Source organism: Nicotiana attenuata, chromosome 6, assembly GCF_001879085.1.
Source record: "Nicotiana attenuata strain UT chromosome 6, NIATTr2, whole genome shotgun sequence".
Classification (NCBI taxonomy): domain Eukaryota; kingdom Viridiplantae; phylum Streptophyta; class Magnoliopsida; order Solanales; family Solanaceae; genus Nicotiana; species Nicotiana attenuata.
The window spans coordinates 4,199,975-4,219,227 of record NC_031994.1 but is presented as its reverse complement, the minus strand read 5'-3'; the positions used below and the strand labels follow the sequence as shown (position 1 = coordinate 4,219,227).

At 34.5% G+C, this 19,253-nt stretch overlaps 1 protein-coding gene across 2 annotated transcripts; it reads right to left on the bottom strand.

Moving 5' to 3' along the window:
* Positions 3,964 to 17,762, bottom strand: LOC109226517 (protein argonaute PNH1-like). 2 transcript variants are annotated; one of them, XM_019391293.1, is made up of 24 exons: positions 17,655 to 17,762; positions 16,858 to 16,957; positions 9,445 to 9,829; positions 9,148 to 9,356; positions 8,887 to 9,033; positions 8,669 to 8,802; positions 8,461 to 8,570; positions 8,216 to 8,322; positions 7,988 to 8,126; positions 7,790 to 7,906; positions 7,484 to 7,591; positions 7,328 to 7,399; positions 7,102 to 7,224; positions 6,828 to 6,987; positions 6,600 to 6,721; positions 6,373 to 6,510; positions 6,140 to 6,282; positions 5,979 to 6,041; positions 5,825 to 5,888; positions 5,609 to 5,744; positions 4,878 to 4,951; positions 4,596 to 4,690; positions 4,459 to 4,490; positions 3,964 to 4,351 (listed from the first exon to the last, which is right to left on the bottom strand). In XM_019391293.1, exons 3-24 carry the CDS (start codon positions 9,802 to 9,804, stop codon positions 4,179 to 4,181), a joined length of 2,826 nt encoding a protein of 941 aa, XP_019246838.1. In that variant the 5' UTR covers positions 9,805 to 9,829; positions 16,858 to 16,957; positions 17,655 to 17,762; the 3' UTR covers positions 3,964 to 4,178. The 2 variants fall into 2 exon arrangements, with proteins under 2 accessions (XP_019246838.1, XP_019246839.1); XM_019391294.1 differs by lacking the exons at positions 3,964 to 4,351; positions 4,459 to 4,490; positions 4,596 to 4,690; positions 4,878 to 4,951 and adding an exon at positions 5,013 to 5,487 and having other exon boundaries at positions 5,684 to 5,744.

Here is a 19,253-nt window from a genome sequence, read left to right as displayed (position 1 = left end):
GCCATCACGACCGGGTCCGGGTTTAGGGTCGTGACAATCTTTAAAACTAAAAGAACTCAAATGGTAATATCGAACGATATAAATCCAGACTTGTAGCCAATGGTTTTACTCAAAGGGAAGGCATTGATTACCATGAAGGATTCATTGAGAATAATCACGGCATTAGTAGCTCATTTTGATTTAGAGTAACATCAAATGGATGTGAAAACAGCTTTCCTGATTGGAGATCTTGAAGGTATACATGCATCACCCTAGAGGATTTTATGATAAGGACAAAAGTCACCTTGTTTGCAAGTTGAATAAATCCATTTATGGGCATAAGCAGGCTTCCCACCAATGGTATATTAAATTTCATAATATTATTTCTTCATTAGATTTACGGAGAACATCATTGATCAGTGTATATACCTTAAGATAAGTGGGAGCAAATATTTTTTTTCTAGTCCTATATGTGGATGATATTTTGCTTGCAAGTAGTGATTTGGGATTGTTGCACGAGACTAAACAGTTCCTTATCCAGAATTTTGAGATGAAGAATATGGGTGAAGCCTCTTATGTCATTGGCATAGAGATTCACAGAGACGGATCCTAAAGATTACTTAGACTGTCTCAAAAGGCCTGGATGAAAGAATTCTAGAATGATTCGGGATGAAAAATTGTTCACCTATAGCAGCACCCATAATTAAAGGTGATAAATTCTCATTGAATCAATGTCCACAAAATGCATTAGAAAAGGAGCAAATGAAAGACATTCCCTATGCTTCGCTTGTTGGGAGCCTTATGTTTGCACAGGTCTGTAATAGACTTGATATTGCTTTTGTGGTAGTAATGCTTGGCAGATATCAAAGTAACCCTGGTCTTGACTGGAAAGCTGGTAAAAGGGTTTTGAGATATTTGCAAAGAACCAATGATTTTAAGCTCACATACAAATACTCTGACTCATTGGAGGTGATTGGATATATTCAGACTCTGATTTGGGTGGATGCAAAGACACTGGTAAATCTACTTCAGGATACATTTTCCTTCTTGCTGGAGGTGTTGTGTCATGGAGAAGTGCCAAGAAGACCATTGTTGCAACATCCACAATGGAAGCTGAATTTATAGCATGTATGAAGTTACATCACAGGTGTTATGGTTGAAAAACTTTATTTTCCGGCCTTAGGATTGTCGATTTCATTTCAAGGCCATTGAGAATCTTATGCGACGATTCAGCAGTGTTCTTTCTTAAGAATAATAAAAGTAGCAGCCGAAGCAAGCACATCGACATAAAGTACTTGATGGTTAGAGACTATGTGAAGAAGCAAGATGTGAGTTTTGAGCATGTTAGTACTACTTTGATGATTGCTGATCCTATGACTAAAGGTCTGCCGGCTAATATTTTCAAGGATCATGTAATCCATATGGGTCTTAGTAGCTCAATTTAGCCTTGCTTTATTCTCTAACAGTTTGTCTAGGCATTATGTTTAGTTTGATGTACATGACAGTGCACACTTTGGTTTTTCATGTATTATTTTGCGATCATTGGATCAATTAAGTTGGACTCTAAATGACTTATATTGAGTTCATTCATAAAGTTGTTGACACTTTGTTAGAACATATTGTACATTATAATAGATGGAATGAATTGTTTGTTTAAGAGCATGACCGCCTAATTCATGTAATGATATGTTCTAGCTAAAGTGATTGTTGCTTAACTTTTAGTTGAGTGATGAAGTCTATGGCCATATTATATGTCTATCTCTCATAAAGGATTATTTTATTTTAATATGTGGGCCAAGTGAGAGAATGTTAGAAATTTACCATCTCTTTTAGAGACTTCTAGTGTGGCCCACATATAAGGTAATAAATTATTTATCTTGTCTTCCAAAGGAAATAATATATCAGATAATATTTTGTAGTTATGCATATATGATAGTTTCTTTGATGGAAAGAAATAATTTTTATTAGGAATCCCTAGGGCAATTATAATTTATGGAGAAGTCCCTAGGACTAAAGTATTTTCTTAAGAGTCCCTAGCCTACCTATAAATACGTTTGTGACTCCATCAGTCTGGCATCCAACGATAGGCACAAGCTGGAAGGCTCCCTAGGTTTTCTGCTAAAAGTTTCAAAGGCAACTCCCTACAACGCTTGAACAACAATGGCTGAAGGTACGTTCTTTGTTTAATTTCCGTTGTATTGGCTCTGTATGTGTATTTGAATTTCAATATTACACACTTCCGCGTGTCATGCACACGTTTCCACGTACTAAGATTTGTTTTGGCTCATTTATGCACACGCGCTATCTTTTTTTGGTACAAAAGATTGAAACACCAAATATAAACAATTGCATGTGGCGAACAGATTAGTTTATGAAAGTGAAGGCAACAACCAATTATACTGATAATGATTTTTTTTTTGCTTTACGTTCTTTTTAAAGGATTTTGATGGTTTATACTGAAATCCCACCCAAGTTAAAGTTATAGAGAGACAGAGATTCTATGTCCACCACTAGGATGGAGAATAATCTTTAACACTCTGGGGTGTAGCTAGAAAGTTAAAGTACATGTTCGGACAAATTTAGTAGCTTTTGCTTAAATTTCGTATTTGTATAGAAAATCCACCAAATACGTAAAAATATTTAATCGCGGACTAAGATGAGTTATAAATTCCATAACAAATATAAAAATCATAAATTTTAAATTCTGACTTCACTCCTAATACTCATCATACATAATGACATGTAAAGTGAATATTGGATGTGGCACCTAAAAATGCAGCCAAGCTTATGGCTGTGCACATTCTTCAGCTAACATTACACACTTCCTAACGTGCCAAACTCAGTCAAAATGAGTCCAAAGTTGGCTCTTACCTTTATATAAGCAAATGGTTTCTTGACCAATCATACTCACTACAAAAACCATTCTTCACATCTTATCAAAGAGATAAAAACAACATCCAATATCTCAATTAAGAAGAGATAGAATGTCTAGCATTTTTAAGATCATTGGATTCGAGAAGAGAAGGTCATCGTGTTCAGATGGAGATGATGATGGGTATGATTATGCTCCAGCAGCATGCTTAGAAGGAGGTGGTGACGACAATGATGGAGACTATGACTACGCTCCTGCAGCATCACTGGAAGGCGACGACGATAATCGAGATTATGATTATGCTCCAGCTGCATAATATTCATTGGAAATTCTTGACAGTAACAGATCTAGAGTAGACGCATAGTGTTTGATAGAACTCACGTCTAATTCATACATAATCAGGAAGAAGTACGAACCTAGGTTGTTTACTTAATCCTAGGTTTTCTTTCAAGTAGGAACATATTGTACTGAGCTCTCTACCAATTCTTCTTGATGCTGAGTTACAATCTAATCTTAATTCAAATCAAATTAAAAACATTCAGACGTTTGGAAAAAATCATGAACCATTTCTATATCTTTAATCTATAGTCTACACATTACAGCAAAATCAGAAGAAAAACTTGTCCTGTCTCCGATGAGAAAACTATGGAAGTCTTAAGGTATTAATTGTATGACTTATATATATCTCAAGCAATATTTTAATACTTTGCCTGAGTGTACAGAGTTACTTGGTGCTCGTGCTGGCCGAGGCGGATTCAGAATTTAAGCTCTAAGGGTTTAAACCCATTATATTTTTAAAGTTATGAGTTTATTTTTTTTTTGCAGTTTTAGTGGATTTTTACACTTAAATATATACACGACGCGTCGAAAGTAATGGGTTTAGATGAACCGGTGCTTTCAAGCTGCATCTGCCCCTGTGTGCTAGTAGAAAGTAGCAACTAATCGAGGTGCATGCAAGCTAACCCAAATACCACAGTTATATAGATAACTACGCCTCAGTCCCAAACAAGTTAGGGTCGGCTATACGAGTCCTCACTGAACACCACTATATACATTTTAAGAAAAAGAAAGTAATTGCATACCACATTAAAGCTCTGATTTAACTGCAAATATCTCCAAGTGAAACTATTCATCTAATTCCAAAATTTTAACTAGGCATTATACATATATTACACAAAGAGCAGCCATCTTGTCACAGACCTTACAAAGTTTCTTATTGCAATTAGCTCTCCACTATATAAACATAACATTACTACATTAGTTCATGATTAGATCCATATCCTAATTTCATACATGTACTGACTACTATGTAACATTAACATTAACTCTAACAATAGAACATCACATTCTTCACCTTCTCTTTCAATGCTGGTAGAGGACGGACGTTGACAGAACCATTCGTTGTACGTGTGCTACGCTTTGAACCACTGCCATGCGAGTCTGGTTCTACGTAGCAACGTGCTCTATAGGCTGCCAAATGAGCATAATACGCCGGAGGAACTGCATCCAGAACAAAAATGATGTATGTTATGCGGACGAGCTTATTATCAACTTCAGCACAAGGGTTAAACTCTCTATTCTCTTAGGAGAGAGTATTAGAAATTTACCTACTGAAACGGATCGTGTGCAACGAGCATATCTGCAATTAATTATTAATCCAACAGTCACTAAAGAGGAATTTCCAGAAACAACTATAGAAAGTAACTTTTGAAAAGGCTATAAGTTGAGAATTACGATTCCTTACGTATAACAAAGGTTGTTTGTCAAAGATTGAATTTCATCTGCAGTAAAATTGTTTTCGTCCCAGAGAACATGATAGTGTGCAGGACGACTAGTTCCCTGCAAATCCAACATTATTTACTTATTGATACGAAGCAACAACATCCAAAGCCCGCGTTGTTAGAACTATGGTAGAACTTTCTTCCAAATAAAGACTTGTATTCTAATGCGCAATCTTATGGACATACTTCCTTTAGAAACCAAAAATTAACAGATTACATACTAAAGCAAATGATTAGCACTTCACCTGAATTCCGGCATGACTGCATAAGTAAAAATCAAATTCAGTCGGATGACAAATTTTAGTATCAACCACAGTACCTGCATTTGGTGATTTTTAAGTCAAGGAACAAGAGAAAATAACACATAACTAAGTCAAAAAAGGAAAAGTGGTCAGCATATGAACTAACAAAGAACTTTTCCAATAAGCTCAAGCACAATAGTCAGGGTAAGAAGAGTAGAGTTATTGTAACAATCCAACTCACTAGTGATATTGTTCGCTTTGGGCCTAAGACTGCACGGCTTTAAAACGCGTCACTAGGGTCTAAGGCTTGTTTACTTATATACGCAACATCTCTTCCGTGTTTTGTCAATGTGGGATTCGCATAGGGTATCACATACACCCCAGGGATGTGTGTTCAAGATTGCACGCGGAGTGGCTCTGATACCATATGTAATAGCTCAGCCCACTAGTGATATTTTCCGTTTTGGGCCTAGGCCCGCACAACTTTAAAACGCGTCACTAAGGTCTAACGCTTGTTTACTTATGTATCCCGTATCTCTACCGTGTTTTGTCGATGTGGGATTCACCTAAGGTGCCACATTGTGATTGTTTGGCAAAAGTCGTGTGTGGTGACATTTTTGGACAACTATGAACGTTAGTGGAGTCAAAAGGGAAAACTGGTCAGCATATTAACTAACAAAGAACTTTTCAATAAGTTTAAGCACATAGTTAGGGTAAAAAGAGTAGATTTATACCAGGTAGGATGTTTCCACTTCTGTCAGTATGATTTCTATCATTGTGATTGTTTGGCAAAAGTCGTGTGTGGTGACGTTTTTGGACAACTATGAACGTTACTGGAGGTTGGTAACCCGGTTCAAGAGATGCACAAGCCTGTGTACCGAAAAGAATGAGTGAACTAGACAAACACAGAAGTGAAAAATTATATAAGAATAGCGCCAATACTTGCATACCTTACGAATTGCATCGAGCTCATAAAGTAAGACCTGATAAAACTGTCCGTCGCTGACACCATCCCTACATAAAATTGAAGACACTGTAATTCACAGCAATTGCCACTTGTTCATATTGCATAAACTGATCGAGAAAATTATCACTTGATTGTACCTGTAGAATATAATTCTCAGTGGTTTTTGTCCTGTGGCTTTCTTGAATGCCAACAAAAGTTCTCTGGAAAATGGCGGAAATAAACATGGGAGGGCATTTTCGTTAACTGAATGTTTACATTTCACAAGAATTTAAGCGATGATATTAAGCATTATATGCACCTAATCATCCCCCCGGACATTGTTCCCCGTTGAGGATCTTGCCAGGTCCGGTAAAGATCCTGAATGAGTTCTTGTCTATGAGGCTGAGCACATACCAAACCTGCATATTTAGTAACTTCCGGCCAATCTTGTGATGCTACAACCTGAATCAAGAAAATCATATATCAAATTTAACCACTTGAAAAATTCCTAGCAATTATGTTTAATAAAAAAATAAAGAAAATGATGCTCACAGCTGCAATTGATGGACTACAATCCTCTCCTGATTCTGGATGAGTCACGTCCGCACCAAATATAATCGTTGGGATATCGCTAACGAGAGGAATTTTCCATCTCAAAGCATCTAAAAGTACAGTGTTTCTTCCTCCCATCTATCACACAAGGATTAAAGCATAACAAATAGATTATAATCATCTCAGCACACAGAATTGCTAGGAGTAGCCGCTCATTTACTACATACCTTCACATTGATTTTCAGCGATACATTTGAAAGGTATTGCTTGCTAATTTTCAAAACATGCTTTGTAAGACAACACTGTGATATCAGCCCGAGATCCGTCTCACAAATTTTCTTCAGAGTACCTAAACATTGATGATCAATGTGTTACTCAACGATATTCATTCATCTATAGACGACTTATATTCCTGATCTAACATTATAGAAGATTTAACAAGGCTTGGGACATACCATACAAAGAACCATTGTTGTCGGGAAGAATGGCGATTAGCAACTCCAATTCTTTTCCTCCAAGTTTGTTTGCAGCGGCATTATATACATAACTCAGTGCCTTCTTTGCTTGATCTGGTCTAACACTATAAATCGGTATCACTGGCTCACAATTAAATTCCTGATATCAAATGTCAATATTCAATACTATTTAGATTTTAGAGTATAATGCGAACTTGTTTCCACAATAAATGAGTTAAAGTAGCTAAAAGATGTTCAAATCGGAAACATTTACCATTCCAGAAACTTGGCACATCTGGGCAAGCTGATGACAAAATCCACGGGCCGCATTTTCTTGGACGTTACATGAGAAGTTGATGCAAGCCCAGTGATTTACAGTACTTCCGTTAATTACTTTCTGTAATATGAAGTCAATATGATCAGCTTTAATCATTCTTCAAATACTAAATACGACAACCAAACGATCTTAAGTATGGATATTTTCAGCAAGACTTTATTACCTTATTTACCATGTTCCACTGACCTAGCTGTGGATGACATTCCTTTTCTTTCCCTGAATCGTTGTACTTCAACTAACAAAGACAAGAAAAACAAATGAATAATCTCTTAGTGATTATAAAACCGAGTCATAAAAGTTCATGCATATCAGTCATTACCCACGGGGCTGGGAGAACTCGCGCTTCCACTGTTGCAAGCTTATCGTCAATGCTTATGCCAAACTCCTTTGCTATAGGATCGTGTTTGTATCCATTCTGGCGTATGGTCTAGACATATAGCAGACACCTTTTAGTTCATTATCTTAATACAAAAGCCAATGCTTTAGAAAAAAAGTGCTTACAAGAAGTAATTTCCAGGGAGAAAATCAGCATCAGCTTATCAAATTATGGACGATTTGTGATGATATCAAATAAAACAATATGTATATCGACATATTATGTTTTCATGGAAATGAATTGACAAACCTGCAAAATGTCCATTTCTTGTTCTCGTGGTCTTTGACATGACGATTTTAACAGTGAAGTTATCTGCTTCTCGTCCAGCCTTTTGGTGTATCTTTGTCCCTCGAGTATCTTACAAGCCTATTATAGCAATCGTTATTTGGAAGACTTTTCACTTTAGATAAAAGTGCTTTCAATCTTGAAGTGTTTCCGCATGTTTACCTCCATCGGTAAGTAATTTATTTTCTTTTGGCTTCCCACGAGGAGACAAGGTAAATGAGGATACTGAATGGTAAATCCATACACCTCTTGGAAATACTCGATGACTGATTTCATGTTCTTTTCCTCATCAACAGGAAAACTGTAACGAGCATACGGAAGTAAAGCATTAAGATATAGAAAAATGCTAAACCAAAATATAGAACTGAAACTATATGAAAGTAGAAGTACATTAGCTCCCTTGTTGGCTGTGATGTCAACCCAGAAATCCGGTATTTCCTTCGAATATTTCCCCTATGTGTAACTTCAACTTTGACACCTCTGAGAGCCTTCTTAACCTGATTGAGGCACAAACGATCGATCAGCTTTTATCTAAAGAACACGTTTCTAGACTCTAAACATATGCTGCCTTATGGTTGATGTTTTCAAGAAAGTTAAAGGATAATTAATTTGGTTCATTTGTGTAATATCTGTACCTTTACTCGATCTGCATCAGACAGTGGCCTTGAACTTACATCTTTTCCCAAAACTTGAGCAACAAATTCAACAACAGGTAGTGGTTCAATGAAAGCTGTTGTTGACATATCTGTTCGATAAATACAAGATATTAAATTTGCACTCACACACATACCATCACATCAAGTTGGCGAAATTCAATTTTTACAGAATTCACGATTGTCCTACCAATATTAAGTGACAATCCCATCTGAGTAGGTTTTATGCTCTGGTAGAACCCCCTCCAAGATTGTAAACCGTTACCTAGTGTCTGTGGCTTTTTAATATTAGGAGAATAGAAAAATCTCCCAACTGATATGTACCTAAACAAACACGAGAAGAACTAAATAACTGCGGATAACTTGATTTAATTGCAGTAATATTAGAGAACAAACAGTGAAATGCACCTTTGAGAAGCAAGCTCCCTTAGCACAATATCAATAATTTTAAGCACTTGTGAAGGACTGTCAACTTGCTTCCCCGAAAGAAGTTCGCGTAATGGAAGCAAGTTTGCCTGTGAGACAAACTTGATCGTGACAGTAAATATCCGCTCCCTGGAAAAAAATATCAAGAATGTCAATTCTCGTTCAAAAATGTAAGTATTACTAGTAAGTAAGTAAGTTATCACGCGTAAAGTGAAAAAAAGGATAAACTAGAAAAAATAGTACTTTGTGATTCCTATCCATTCATCATCATCAGCAAGAGCGATAGTGAAGTCTTTCGAGTTAAAGGGAAGCAACCCTGCTGTATAAAGAGTTCTTCTTCCATCAAAAACCGGAATTCTTTTACCCAAGTCGGAATCTTTATGAAGTTTTACCAACTCAGCCATAATAGCCTTGTTCAATCTTGTACATTTAACTTCTGGAGTAATTTTTACCTGCATCGAAAATCATCAAAGGAGCATAATTTTAGGCTATTGCCAAAACATTACCAATAAATTTAGGCGCTAAAAAGTAACGTCTTACGCTATACTGGCTTAAGTTCCTTTCTGATAATTCAGCAATGAAATGGTTGGCTTTTACCATACACTTGGTACCGAGCTGGCCATATCCCGGCCTACGTGGAAACACGAGACTTCTTTCGGATGACGAAGCAGAACAAGGGGTACTAGTCTGAGAATCATTTATATCCAGCATTTTTTCGACTAATATCCCTTTTCCTTTCCTCCTGCTCCTTCTCTTCCCCGCATTATTATTTCTCTTGACTTCTTCAATTCTACGATCTCCACTAATTTGGGATTGCGCGTTCTGATTCAACGACTCTTTTAATGGAGTTCTTGAAATCATATGCTTTTGCTCGGCGTCTTTCATTTGCCACTGAGGCATTTTTTCTGCTTTTTCAACTATGACCCTTCACATGACAAATATAATGAACATCAGCTAGTTTCACATATATAACAATTCAGATAGCTAAAAGCGGATAGGGATAAAGTAAAAGAGTGTGTAATAAGACAATGAATAGATAATTAAAGTACTGCTACAAAGTTAACTGGCATGACATTTTTCACGTGTAAATCCAAGAATCTGAGGGGATAAAAAGAAGCAAAAGAATAGTAGTAAAGAATCAAATCTTCACAGTGTTTTGTCTTCAATACAGTTTTTTTCGCTGAAAAGGTTCAAAGCCAAAGTAACAGACCCATGCAACCATGCAAATACCAACGGGCCAAGTAAAACAAAAGGATTCCTTTATTAAAAAGACACTTCCACAAAAAAAAAAAAAAAAAAAAAAAAAAAAAAAGCTACTGGAGTTCACCTCAGAAAGATAAATAGTACCAAAAGTACACCTAATATATGTAGACATCAAAAAGTACAAGAATACACACATGTATGGATCACTTTATTAGTCTCTATTCTCATGCATAAGGGGATAAAGCTATTCAACATATGCAACCACATAGACCTTAACAAAGACATATATATACATAGGGTAGGGCAGCCCGGTGCACAAGGTATCATGCGGAGTCCGGGGAAGGGCCGCACCTCAAGGGGTGGGATGTAGACAGCCTACCCAAATGCAAGCATTAGTGGCTGCTTCCACGGCTCGAATCCATGACCTATAGGTCACACAAAGACAACTTTATCGTTGCTCCAAAGTACCCCTTCTAAAGACACACACACATATATATATATAGGAATTAAATTACATATAAATTACCCTATTTTCAAGTTACTATATCAGATTTGTTATAAATAATTGAGTCTAAGTATCATAATGTTGGTGTAAACAATATTTACACAATTTAATCGCTTATTAGTTAATTTCACATAAATCTTTTGATGAGAATTAATTGGTAATATGATAAAAATGATAAATAACTTGCTATCACATGTTAAAAGTCATTAATACTACTGTAAAAATTATTTTTTACACTATTAATGTACATAACTTAAATCTTAAAAAAATTACCTATTGTTATAGATCAACTTAACTTGATAGTCCTAGAAACTGAAACACTTTCCATGTACAAAGCTTAAACACACATACTACCTCTGTCCTACTTTAAGAATTCGGAATACAAGGGTCAAAACACTAAAATTTCAGTGTTAATTCGAGTAACCAATTATTCAAGTTTTCTAGAATAAGATATACTACATATTTTAAAACTACGTAAAAAGTACTATAACTCAATATACGTATCATTCAAAATATTAAAAAGTTTGAGAAATTATAATCATTGCAAAAATTTATCTGACTCCCAAATAGTAATAACGGAAAAGGGCCAAAACTGCCCCTAACCTATATTCGCTTAGGTTTAAAAATACCCTTCGTCCACCTATTTTGTAAAAATTGCCCTCATCGTTAAAAGTCTGGCTCATTCATGCCCTTATTTCTTACGGACCTTTTGCTGGAAAAAAAAAGTTATTTTATTATATATGACATGGCAATTGCTTATTGGTCAAAATTAAAAATCCCACTCTAACCCATATCTGATCCGTAAATAACTCACCCACGATCCATCTTAGTCGTTCCAACCCGTTATACCCTGTTTAGCCCCTCAAACTCCCGATTCCATACCCGACTCATGATCCAATTGTTATTTAGGTTTCATTTGTCAAAATTTCATATTTTTTTCTTTTATTAATGTATTATATGGTACCATATCCCTTTTGTTGTTCATCTTCCCCAACTTAATCACCGCCGACAGTTTTCCAACCAAATCACCGCCGACGAACTGTGAAGCTAATTTGCCTACATGATTTCATTTAACTCCAAAAAGCTACATGGCGGCACAATAAATATAATTTTGGCAGAAAAATAACTTATTAAACCATAAAATCTTAAAATGAACCATTAATTTAATTCCAAAAATACCAGATTTCACTCATAAAATTGATTTAACAACAAAAATTTAATTTAAAAATTAAATTAAGGCAAAAAATCTGAGCGGGAGAGGTAGATCCGTGGGTGTTGAAGGCTGAAGATCTGAAAGTTGAAGCCGACGACCGTCGGCAATGGTGAGTTATTGTACTTTGGCAGGATGATTAGAGAAAATGTAGAGTGGGAGGGCACGGAAGGAAGAGGAGAAGTTGAGAGATGAATTTAGGGCATTTAAAAAGCGGGTCATGGGTCGGGTATGAATATTTTGGGTCATATAGCGAGCTAATAAGTGAATGTGGGGTGAGGTTTTAATTTAAGCCAATAAAAAATTGACACATAATAAGTAATAAAAAAAATCTTAATCAAAACAGGGCCGTCAGAAATAAGGGCATGAATGGGCCAGATTTTTAACGGTGAGGACAATTTTTACAAAATAGATGGACGAAGGGTATTTTTAAATCTAAGCGAATAGGTTAGGGGAAGTTTTGGCCATTTTCCGCAGTAATAATATCACATAAATTGGGCGGTCAGAGCATAAATTAATTAAGCATTAGAATTTCTTCTGTGACAAAATCGTCTGTCAACTTAATGCTAACAAACTTCTTCAATGAAGTGTCATAATCAATGTGACAGAAAATATAGGGTCCCCTATATATCACCCTATTTTAGTTTTTAAGTTTTAACCTGTTCCATCCCATTGAGGTCCGTGACCAAAATTTAAAGACCGCTAGATTTCCCCCTCCCAATTTTCTGCCTGACACCTTTGCAAAAAGTAGCCACAAAAAAAAAAAAAAAAACACCCCACAATTAACAGTGGGATCTGAGAAAAATTTTAGTATCAAAATTTGAGCAGTAACTTTTTTGAAGCTTTGTTTAGCTATTTATACTTAAACATTGTTCCAAGAAAGACACAATTCTTTGAAATTTTTTGAGGTGGCCATGCTACAAATAACACTACACTCAACAGTGTGTGTGCTTTAGCCGCTACTATAATATGAGAGCTATAAATGGAAAGAGAGTTTTAACTTATTCATATAATAAAGTTACTAACAGGTAAAAATGATAATTAACTAGCTATATATTATGCTAAATTATACTATGTAAAAGATATTTACCCTATAAGTGTATATAAGAAAAGTCCATGAGAAAAAATGAAAACTTGTTGCGTTCTCATCAAAGATTTAACTAGCGTGAAGAATTTTATGCTATCAAGTTATCTAAAAGATAATCACAAATAACTGTTCATAATAGTGAAATTCACATACAAAAATATAGTATTTAAGCGAAGAAAGATAGAGGGGTGAGCCATTTATCCACCAAGTATGTAACCATGCACCACTTTGTAGGAGATTCTCACGTATAAAAAAAATGCATTAGTAAATTTGGAAAATAAGGCATTTAACATGCTACCACAAAATTATAGTGCATTGATAATGTAATTGTTTTAGTGTATATATTAGCAGAGGCGGCGAACCCAGGATTTGAAAGTTGCGGGTGCATTTTTGCATTCAACCAGAATCTATTTATATATCTAGTGCCACTATTAATATTTTACTATTTTTAAGGACATATACAAATATACACAGAATTTTTGCCGAACTCTCAACCCCTCTAATTACGACATAGGTCCGCCTCTATATATTAGTGCTTATAAATTACATCCATAGGGGTATACAATAGTGTATTGTAGCTCAAATAATGAAAATCAAATGAATTACTAGTGGATTATAATTTTGGTCTATAATTTACAATGTAGCCCAAAAGCTGGAGCCTGTGTGACTGTGAGCTAAGACAACAGTACAAAAGAATGCATTTAATGCTAAATGCTGCTGCTAATAAAACAAATCCCTGGAACCAAGGATTTTTCAACAGTTTGACAGAAACCAGAAGATAATTACTTACAACACTAGGAGTGAATACTAAACTATTTTTTTTTTCTCACTCGGTGTTTGGAACCTTAACCCTATGTGCAAAATTATACTGGGATTATTATTGGTGGTGGTGGTATTTGGAGGCAATTGCACAAATAGTCATTCTCAGGATGCTATTTAGAGGTTAACCAAAATTTATTTTGTCCTGAATTTTTAAACTAAAAATCTTAACTTCAGAACAATTCAGAACATTTTACGTCTTGAAAATTTGAACCGAAAAATAAAATTCAGAACGGACTGGCTAATTCCTTAATAGCAACCCTTTAGAGTGGCTACCTGGTGTCATTTCTACTGGCTATTTCCTGACATGGGGCCTAATTAATTCGGACTCGTGCTGAGAAATCCTACTCTAGGGATAAAGCTAATTTCCAAAGACCAATTTATATTCGGAGCTTAAAATCTCTAATTAAAGCAGAAAATTGACAATCCCAGAATTAATATAATATATCAAACAACCAATAAAAAATAATATCAAGATAACTAATCCCAACATAACTTAGCTTCGAATCAATCGACCCCTTAGATTTTACTAACATAACTCATGTTTGAATTGAAGAGGGAATCACTTAATTATTATGATAACCTCCAACGCTTGCTTTGTTTTTCTTATTGTTTGGATTTTTCTTCCTACTAAAAAAAAAAGACAGTTCGATGCACAAAATATTTCGCGTTCACACTGAGTTTAGGAAAGGCCGCACTTCAAGGAACGTGACTTAGACAGTCTACCCTGACTCAAGTATCAATGGCTGATTTTACATTCGAATTCGTGATTATAGGTCACAGGAAAAACAACTTGACTATTGCTTCAGGATCCCCTTCATATTTTTTTTTTATGTGCTATTTAGTATTCCAACCAAACAGTCCAAAATGTCTGTATAAAAGAGGACAACAGTGTCTTGTGGAGTGTGGGCAGCACTTGAAACAATGAATATCCATTGACCAATAAAGGAGTTATTATATTCTGATAACGACAATGCACTGCAAAGCCAAAGTTTATTCTTCTATCCCCTCTGCATATTTGTATCCACTCTAGGTCCAAAAAAATTATCCCTAGACTGATGTTTATATCAAATTAATATATATAATAAATATATTTATGTAATTTTAGTACAAACATCGAGTATAAATAAAAAAATTCGTACTAACCAGACCTAGCAACTATACGGCATATTAAATTTCCAATTCTCGATCTTAAATATGTTGTTTATATATTTGTGTACTGTGAGAGTAACTAGACTTGATAAATGGCAAAAGTTTATTACAACTTTCTCTCGAACTTCTTTTTCTGTCACAAAGTAAAGGAGAGAAAAATGTGGCTATATATAAAAGGGTACTTGCAATAGGATAAGGTCTTAGGTTCAAGTTCCAGTTGAGATAAAAAAAAAGCTTTAATTAACGTGCATTATTTTCTTATGAAAATATTTTAATGAAGAATTAACTAAATTAGTCGCCCATATTAGCAAAAAACTAAAAATAGCCACATTTTTGTTTTTTACCCAATTCGCAAAGTGGGTTGATTTTGTTTTTTTTTATAGCCAGCTGTGTCAAATAATTTTTCCTGATTTTTAGCATTTATTTTAGGTAATAGTTGGATATCATTACCGGTTAATTTTAAAACGGTTACCCTAAATAATAGGAACTCAAATTTTCTCAAAATGCTTACTCTTCCATTTCTTCAACTCTCTCTCGCGCCTCACGATTTTACCCAAAGTCCTTACACTCTCGATTTTTTTCTAAACTCTCACATCATTGTTATGGTGAATTTAATAGTATGTAATATTAAATTTTATATTTGATATACATGTTTCTGTATGCAAAGATTAAAATACTAGTGGGCCGGCTATTTGCGTTTTTTTTTTTTCTAAAATGAGTTGGGTCAAGATGAACTGAGTTCAACAAATGGACGGGTCAATGACAGCCCAACCTTGAACGAATTGGAGGGGTCAAATAGGTCTGAGCTCAAATTGTCATCCTTAAATCATTTCTTTCTATTTATTCAAGCCTCGATGGACATGTGAAGGTCAGCTACCTTTTTTTTTAAAATTTATTATTGTCCAATATTTTATGAGGTTGGTGACCTTGGCCATGGCTATAACCCATAAATGCACGCTTAAGAGATTTGGTCACACGACCAAAAAATCAAGACTCATACGCAAAGGTCACATTTATTAACTTTCTTTAACTACTCTTCACGTGTGATGGGAAAAAAAATGGTGGTGTGTAGGTGTGGCATGTGGGGTTAAGACACACTTAATTATTACTCCTTCCGTACCGGTTTAGGAATATATTTCCTTTTTGGTCCGTTCTAAAATAATGACCATTTCTAAATTTGGAAATAATTTTAGCTTAAACTTCTAATTCTACCCTTAACGATAAGCTTTTATAACTATACAAATACTATGTATCACTTTTTGACTTGTTTAGGACTATCCAAAAATCTTTATTTTTTCTTAAACTACGTATCCAGTCAAACAGGTTCACATAAATTGAAACAAAGGGAGTATAGTAAACTAATAAATATTTTTTATTTTTACTTAGAGATCTAGAATTCGAGTATTGTAAAATCATTTTTGGTAGAAAATATTTTATCTCAAAGTGAGACTTTTCAGTGCGATATGTATGTGACATAGTCGAAATCTAAATCAAATATCGGATATGTTACAGCAATAATAACAAACTTAATGTAATCTTACAAATGGATCTGAAAAAAGTAATATGTACTTAGACTTTAAGATAAAAAAAAAATTTCGATTGAACTTCGGCTCAAGGTTAAAATCCAAAAAAATTATAAAACAAAGAGAAAATAAAAGTTGAAGAAAAAGGAAGAGAGAGAGAGAGAGGGGGTAAAGAATATACTGTAAATTCTCTACTTCTGTTCATTCCCAAGGATATAAGATATGGTTGAGAATTAAAGGCCAAAAGAGACTAAAACAGAAACAGCAATGATGAGAATGTACAGAGACACTCTATTTTAGACTCATTTACTCCTCTCTCTCTCTCCCTTCTATAAAAGTCTGCATATAGCCGACCCTATTCCCTTAAAATCCAACAAAAAATAAATGCACGTACCATAAAATAATAATAAAACTATAATAATATAAAAGAGAAAGAGAAAAACAGAAACAAAACCTTGTGATTTACGTTAGCCTGCTGCTTGAATATATGTCCTTGACTTTTTGTTTCCTCAGTAGCCCCTCTTAATTCATTAACTGAATTTATTAGCCTTCTTCTGCCAAAAAAAAAAAAACAACATTATTTTATTTCTACACTCTATAGGTAAAATCTTGAACGCTGTCTGGTTTACAAATATAAAATAACTTAACTTCTATATACTGATTTTACGAGAAAAAAAATTACATAATCAGATCACTTAAATGTATGACATGTAGTCGTCCATAATAGACGAGATTAGTATAATCAGAAATCAGAAAAATAAGACAAATAACATACTACAACATCTTACAGTATAATGATAGTGTGAAAATTCTTCACTATCTGTGCATATAAGTTGAACCAAAAAATTAAAACAAATCATATGCAGATTTGACCTGAAGTGAAATTTATGAAATGGGGTAAGAAAAAACTTTGACTTTGAAGCAAAAGGAGCAGTTGGAGCAGTAAAATCAAACGAAAGAAGTAGATAAGACAGGTAAAAAAATATAAAACATAAATAATGTTAATTTGATCTTTGAATAGTTGAGAACTGAAAACTTTCGCCCAACTACTTCAAGATTTGGTTTCTACAACAACATAAGAAGCTGGAAATTTTTCACTTAAAATGACTAGAAGAAAGTGTAGAAGCTTGAATATAAGTGAAAACAAATAGTCCAAGATTTGATTTTTTAGAAAAGAGCAAAGACCAAGAAAAAGCAGCAAAAGAGAGTTCAGAATTATCTTTTATGAAACAGAGAAGAGCAAAACGAAACCTTTTTACAAACACTACTTTGCTGGAAAATGTGAATCTTGAAAGTGTGTTTTGGTTGACGGCAAAAGCAAAAGGAATGAAGGAGAGAGGAGTTTATAGAAATGAAGCACGAACACAAACCTCAAGGAGAATAAATAGAGTTTTTGGAAGTCGTAAGATCGATAATGTTCTCTCCATTTTATCAGTTAAACTTTTGTATAACAAGTGGCGGAGCCAGAATTTGAAGTTTATAGGTTTTATACTTGCTACCAAATTTATAGCTCGTTAAAGTTACTCGGTTCACAATTAAATAATTACACATATTTAATGAACTTTCTAATACAAATATAGAGTCTAAGAAAAAACTACTTGGTGCATTCGAACCCATAAATTATACACTTCCTCTGCCCATGTCTATGACAGTCTCGCTTATTCTTTAGGTGTTATAATGAAATGTTGTTACAGATAAAAATTGGTTCCAAAAAAATATTTAGATATTATAATGAAGCGTTTTTATAGAGATGTGTGACTATATCTAAAATATTTAACTAAGAGTTGAGTGTAAAAAAATATTAGACTTTTGAGACATATTTAAAATAGGTATTTGTACGGATAAAAAGTAGCAAGTATTCGTTAAAGTAGGTGAGGTACGTGCAAGTTGATTTGAATATTACTATTATAAAAAAAGAAACTACGGAAAGTACTTGTAAAATATTTGTTCTTAAATATGTCATGATATTTTTAATACGATACGAGCATGTTATTAAAAAGAAAAAAATTAAAGAGTTTCTAAATGTGCCAAGATTGTTCTAGGACGGATTAGAAAAATATGTTGAGTATTGAGATTTGATGATAAACAAAGTTTGTTCAGATGCAATGTTCTAAGAACCAAGTCCTCAATTTAGCTGCTTAACTACTCTAAGAACTAGATACTCAGGGTTAAGGATCAGCTCCTCAAGGTTGATGATTGTACGTCTTTACAAGACAGTAACTTTATCTCAAAGTTACCCAGGCCGAGTTTGTTGAAAGTAGATTGCTAAACATGACAAAGGTTGCTGCCCAAGAAGATACACATGCATAAGTGAGAGACAAGAGTCCCAAGAGTTGTGGAGTCCTTGGAGTAGTAGGAGTCCTATCAAACGAGAAGCTGACTACGCATAGGACTCTTAAAAGATCTCAGAGTCCAAGAAATTTAAATACTATCTTTTTGGACTGCTGGGATCATCCTTTTGCACATCAACTGAAGAACTCATTTTCTACACTCATGTCTAGTACCAGTGTTATGTTCTTCTTGAGTCAGTCTAGTAAATATGTTTTAGCAAATTGAGTTGTAATCAAAGTGTCATAAACAATTAGTGAGTTGGAGTGAGTGTTTGTTTTACAAGTTAGAGTAACTTGTAAATCAAATAGCTGAAGTAGGAGTACTGGAGAATATTGAGTTACGTATTTGTAATCGACACAATTCGCTCATTGTTCTAGTGAAGTTGAAGTTGAAAATCCTACGTAATAGGTCATGATTTTTGCATCATTTGAGTCAGGTGATTTTTCACGTAAAAATTGTTTTGTTTACTTTACTGCTTATTTTACTTTACACGTAAGGAGTAAGGTAAAGAACCAAGTT

Coding starts and splice junctions, on each gene's coding strand:
- LOC109226517 (XM_019391293.1), bottom strand. CDS start 9,804: ATGCCTCAGTGGCAAATGAAAGACGCCGAGCAAAAGCATATGATTTCA. Junction 9,357..9,444: donor GGAACTTAAGCCAGTATAGC/GTAAGACGTTAC, acceptor TTTTCGATGCAG/GTAAAAATTACTCCAGAAGT. Junction 7,400..7,483: donor GAGTTCTCCCAGCCCCGTGG/GTAATGACTGAT, acceptor TGTCTTTGTTAG/TTGAAGTACAACGATTCAGG.